At 38.6% G+C, this 6,000-nt stretch overlaps 1 protein-coding gene across 2 annotated transcripts in view; it reads left to right on the top strand.

Annotated features, from left to right (window-relative positions):
* The first annotated feature begins 266 nt into the window (after positions 1-266).
* pex5la (peroxisomal biogenesis factor 5-like a) overlaps positions 267-6,000 on the top strand; it is a 105,160-nt gene continuing 99,426 nt past the window's right edge. For both annotated transcript variants that reach the window (XM_042006791.1, XM_042006790.1), the window contains exon 1: positions 267-696. In XM_042006791.1, the coding sequence (XP_041862725.1) occupies positions 676-696 (21 nt within the window). In that variant the 5' untranslated portion in view covers positions 267-675. The remainder of the gene's footprint in view (positions 697-6,000) is intronic.

Below are 6,000 nucleotides of genomic sequence, written 5' to 3'. Positions count from 1 at the left end.
AAAATGCATATAAACTTGCAGTTGAAGTAAAATGATGAACTGTTACGGCAGAAATAACTAAATTACATGCGCGTTTGGGGAATTTGCGGTGTTCTTCTAAACATGTTCTGGAGTGAAAGGGAAATGTGCTTGCGTGCCTCCTTGTGGAGTAGATACGTCAGCACTGGAGGAGGCACCAGAGGGCTGGGTTACAGAGGTGAGTTGACAAACAGGAGAGAGCGCACTATAAGAAGAGAATGAACCCAGAGGAGCTTCAAAACATTTAGCGGAGAGAGGAGGGAAGAAGGAGAGAGATCGGAGTGCGCTGACTATGAAGACTTAGATTAGGGAGAATTAGTCTTTTTCCTGCAAAGACCGCGAGGCTGCGTCTTCGCAATCACAAAACGGTACTTGTTAAAATCCAGCATAACCGCGCAGTGAGGAATTTGCGAGCTTTTAAAAACAAAAGTCGCGCTCCCGGTGCGCCTCGTAGTCTCCGCACTCAGACATCCTTGATGAGCGCAGAGCTTCAGCACCTGAGGAGAGGACAGCTCCGCTGTGTCTGTTTCTCCGGACCTCCGGTACAAAAACTGCTGCGGTTTCCAATGTCTACACTTCCAGACTGACACTCTGCCCGCTTCAAGGCTGGAAGTGTGAAGATCCGCCAACGGAGAGATCCGCGACTGTGCGCTCAATATGTACCAGGGGCATTTACAGGTAAGAAACCAGGCTCTGATTTTTGCTTATTTTGCATTAACTGTTGTAGCTGTGATGGAACCGTTGAACTGGCATGATTAAGACGCACGCCTTTGTGCAGCCACGTTCATGTCAAGGGCTTTAATTTTTGTTTGTTTTTCTTCTTTTTTATAATATACACACAACATTTAAAAATATTCTGTTACATACACACTGAGGGAAAAAATGCAGATAATTTAGATTTCAACTAAACTACACGCTCACTCATTTATCAGTTACAGTTTGCATCACTTTCAATATTCACGAGATGATAGATCCCGACAGAGCGACTATTGCCTGCCCACTGCACGTGCAGGTGCATGACAAAGGTAAACAAGAGGTCAGTCAACACCAGGCAAGGCTTGCAACTGCTGCACATCATTACTTTTTATGCTTATGCATAAGGGAGGATAGCTTTGACGTCATGCAATTTGACGTCAATTTTCATACAGCAAATGGCATCAAGAGTGCGGATTGAAATTCGTGTGAGACATTAGATATAAGATTAAAAAAGCATTAAACATGACTAAATAGCCAATGACGAGAAGCCTAGTCATGCATTACATATCTATCAATGGAAATCAGAAGATTGTTGCAGAGCTTCTAAAACTGCATGTTTGACGTGATATAATCATACACTCTCAGGCGCTCATAATGGAAAACAATTACCCCTCCTGAGTGGTTAATGAAAGCCTCTTTTCTAGAGGTGAATGGATTGAAATTTATACTGCTGGTTGGCAGAGATACTCCAGCTTCCAGACAGTTGATTATGTAATATAAAACTGCTCCTGAGTCAGTACTCTGGAGCATTGAAAACTAAAATTTAATATTTCATGATATATTACTAAACCTGCAATATTCATTGAAAATGCATGAAGAAGAGGCCAGAAGTTCTTGTCTAGAATGCCACAAAGGTTTCATTAGGGGTTGAAATGAAAAGCTCTGTGCATTTCTATCCCTTATATGTAAGAATATACAATATTCTGTTTTATCCATGTTTCAATATTCATGCTGTATATGTTTCTCATTACATGCATGCAAGTTGGATCAATCTGTGCGATGTTAAGATCATATCATGCAAAGATACTGTTCCATTTTAGCAATATCTTTTATATGGGGCTAATTAAGCAGAGCAGATGTTCTACTGTCAGTAATTAAAACTGTTGACTTCATTTTATTGTTGACAACACTTTGTTTTGAAGTCAGATGCATGTCTGTGTGCATGATATCTGAGATGTAACCATGGAATTTGTTAGTAATTCTATTGGGTTATTGTCAGGTATAGTCTGGAAATTATGCAGTTGCTCTTGTGGGGAAAAAGGTTGATATGATTGTTTCATGATAATTAAGGACAATTGTGCTAAGTTTTATGAAAATGCAATTTTGGTTTAAAACAAATACCCAGAAGCATCTGCACAGTATATTTGATTATTTCAATATAATACTATAAGAAAAATATTTCAGAAACTTTTTTTTCCAAGAATTCTGAAAAAATATGTAGTTTAAGCAAGAGACATATTAAAATATTATGTAAATATTAATTAGGACCACTAAAATATTAACGTTTGCGTTTCCCACTGTTGATGTGACCTCAGAATGGAAGCTCAAGACATTAATTATTCAGAGCAGTGGGTCTCTATAGCTTGGAATTTTAAATGATGCTCTTCCATAGACCTCTTGATGTGACGCATCAGTCGGTTGTTCCTGGTCCAATCAGATTTCTTTCCCTGAAGTTCATACACTTGCAAGTTAGTTTTTATTTTACAATTGTCAGTCAACAATGTTTGTTGGTTTATGAATGTTTCAGCTCATAAATCATCTAGCTGCAGGAGCAAAATGAGAATATCCAGTTTCCATAATATTTAATATTTTATCACTCTCTCATTCCTTGGGTAATTTTGAATGTGTGGGTTAATTTAGAGTTTAATCCATGGAGCATAAGTTTTATTTTATTTTTTTTATGTGCCCACATGCTATACAGAAGTCCAGTCTACACACAATAACACAGTATTGGAAGCATCAATACCTTGGCATGAGCCAAGCATTTTCCTTGAGGTTGGCTGGTGTGGACTGGGCTCTGCATGGGTAATATCAGAACTTGACGAAACCAGTGCTGCCTACTAGAAGCACAATGCTAGGCTCAGGTTTCGTTTTCTTCAGTCCCTCTTTTTTCCCCAGAACCTATCCGCACTGGTTTGTGATGTGTATTTATTTAGTGGGGTGAAGATCACTTACTGCAAGGTTGTCCAGCTCCTGTCTTCAAAGGGCCACAATCCTGGAGGTTTTCAATGTATCCCTGCTCCAACACACCTGACTCAAATTAATAAGTCATTGTGCAGAACTTCATAGGCTGTTGGATTAATTTAAATTGAGTCAGGTGTGTTGGAGCAGGTAAACATTAAAAAACTGCAGGACAGTGGCCCTCGAAGACCAACTTTGGACACCCCTGACTTACTGTATTATGTTAGAAAAGATTGATGCAGTTAAAGACAAGCCGTTCAGAGGTGTGGATGTCAGGTTCATATCTCTTTCTGCGAGAGTGCAACTGGAGACGCTGCGAGGTGAGCTCATTCAGCACTGCACAAAGAAAATGCTACGAGACATTTCATGTGCTGTATGATTCTGTTTTGCTGTGTATTTAAGAAAAATCTTATTTAATCAGGCTATACTCTTTCAAATTAAATAGTTCTATGATATTTCACTGTATGAAACCATTATTGTTTTTCTGGCTTGGTGTCCATGTTTACAGTAAATCTAATCATGGGAGCACTTGTTCTGTGTATATAAAAGACACTCTGACTTAATGTAAGTGAGACTTTCAGGCCGTTAGATATTTACTTTGTTAAAAACAACACGATTATGTAATTTGATTACCATATTCAAAGTCCCCGGGAAACATCTTGGACGATGCAATCACTGATCAGAAGTAGCTCAAGTCTCTTAAGATCTCAGTCATTTGCATCATTATTTTATTAGACTCCTAATCTCATTTTAGTGGTTTGCTGGATAAAAAAAAGCTGCTTAGAGGTTTTTCTGTAGCCAGTGATACTGACACAAAATCAGTTACCTTCAAACCCCGTTTAGTGTCCATCTGGTGCAGCCATTTGAGGTAACCTGGTGCATCCTTTTGTGTTTTGTGACAAATATTTTTCTCACAAGTGTACTGACATATTGAATTAAGTAGATGTATGTGGTCAGATTTGTCTGAATATTAAATAAAATGTCTTAACTATCTAAATATAAGGAAAAATAAGGTAGATAGATAATCTTGAATGTCTCTTAGAATAGTAAATAGCCAACAGGCTCAGTAAAAAACAGAGCTAGAAAATCAATCACATCAGTCAGTTGACATTCATAGTTGAGAGGGCCTTACAACATCAGCAGGAGTCTATGCAAACATGCTCCTAACACCATCATACACATGTTCATTAATCATAGTCAATCAAGTCGTCATGTGTTAGTATTCACCCGAGTTCAAGCTAAGCTTCCTTCCTTTTGGAGGCTGTCATAAAGCCACCTCTAGCAGCTGTGGTGGTCAGCTTCAGGCGTGACAAAGGAGTCCTGGAAGCTTTCTTTAAAAGTCTCCTTGATTTAATGAAGCATGGTCTTGATTAAGAGCTATTTAATAGGTCTGACTATTTCAGGAGCCAGGATAATGAGTTAAATCAGGTGGTATCCGGCTGGAACGAAAGCTCCACAGACACCACTGCTTTCCTTGTCGAGGATGTGTGACACTGTAGGACACTTGGAGTACACAAGAAACACAGCTGAGTCACTGAATTTTGAAGCCTAATCTGAGGAAAGCAAGAAATTAGCAAGTCTTAAGATTTCTGACCCGCATTCTTACCTTTTTAAATGTACTTTAACTGGATGGCAGGCTGATTTAAAAAAAAAAAAAAAAAACTCATAGCCCTCATAGATGGACACTGTCAATTCATTTTTCAATTCATTGATAAATCCACAGTGAAACTTCAAACTCAGCCTTGTTCTTTATCAAAATAGCACAGTCTGTTTAGGGTTGAAACCCATGATTTGTTACATATAAACATGTCATCAAGAGAAATATTAAGGCTATAAGAAAATTATGCCAAATCATTGGTTTTTTGTCATTATACAGGTATCATTAAAAGACCTCTTCAACCAGACCTGAGAGTTCTTGAGGATTCATGGGGTAAAAGCAGATCTGAAGGCATACACTGTACTGTTCTCTGTGAAAAACCTCATGCATCACTGTTTGCATGTAAAAAATAAACTTAAAACTGGTAGTATTTTATATCAAACTAGAAGCACTCAAAGATCACAGACCTCCACCGAGCCATTGTAATTCTCTATTTTTTAACCGATGACTGTGGTCATTAGTTTTTGAGTTAGAAGCTCTAATGGCAAACTTATCATTATCCCTCATTGGCGGGTGCAAACCTAAAAGGTAAATGGTAAATGGACTTGTACTTATACAGCGCTTTTCCAGTCAGATTGACCACTCAAAGCGCTTTACACTACTTGTCACATTCACACACACATTCACACCCCGATAGGCACATCGGGAGGCAACGTGGGGTTAAGTGTCTTGCCCAAGGACACTTCGGCATGTAGTCAGTGGAAGCCTGGAATCAATCCGCCTACCTTCCGGTCAAAAGACGACTGCTCTTCCTCCTGAACTACAGCCGCCCTACATCACAACCCAGTGGTCACATAACTATGAATAGCTTGAAAGTTAAACCACTCATGCCAGCATCCGTGTTAAAGTGTGCAACTTGTTATCATAGTTTAAGTTTTATGTCAGTTTTTGATAGAAAATCATTTATAATGTCATAAAAGGATTCTCAGTTTCAAGGATAGAAAAAGATGAGGTGAAGCTAGTGGCAGTAGGACTGTACAAATGCCCTTATGTCTATCTGCTGTTACACTGTGAAGGAGCTGCTAACAAGAAACACAGAGAACTTCTCAAAAACTTCTAACAGACATTTGTTATTGTTACTGTAACCAGCCATTTTATGGTATTTTTGTCACCTAAACAAAAACAACCGTAAGTTTTAAATAGTAATATTATAATGTTTTACTCGCCAGTCACAAAAGGATCTGAACAAGGAGTCCAAGGTGTACCTTCAGGAGTATCACATATTTCTGGGCTTTTGTGTTTTTTCGAAAGACGTAGTTTGAAGGTCGATCTCTTGGCTGTAGAACAGCTCTGTTTTTGGCAGCAAACTACAGCACAACTTTTTGCATATTAAAAAGGAACTACGGAAACTAAATAAAGCAAAATCTAGGAGGATTGACACTGAAATC

This window comes from Melanotaenia boesemani, chromosome 14, assembly GCF_017639745.1.
Source record: "Melanotaenia boesemani isolate fMelBoe1 chromosome 14, fMelBoe1.pri, whole genome shotgun sequence".
Lineage (NCBI taxonomy): Eukaryota > Metazoa > Chordata > Actinopteri > Atheriniformes > Melanotaeniidae > Melanotaenia > Melanotaenia boesemani.
The sequence above is the reverse complement of the archived record's forward strand: the minus strand, read 5'-3'. Positions and strand labels throughout refer to the sequence as shown.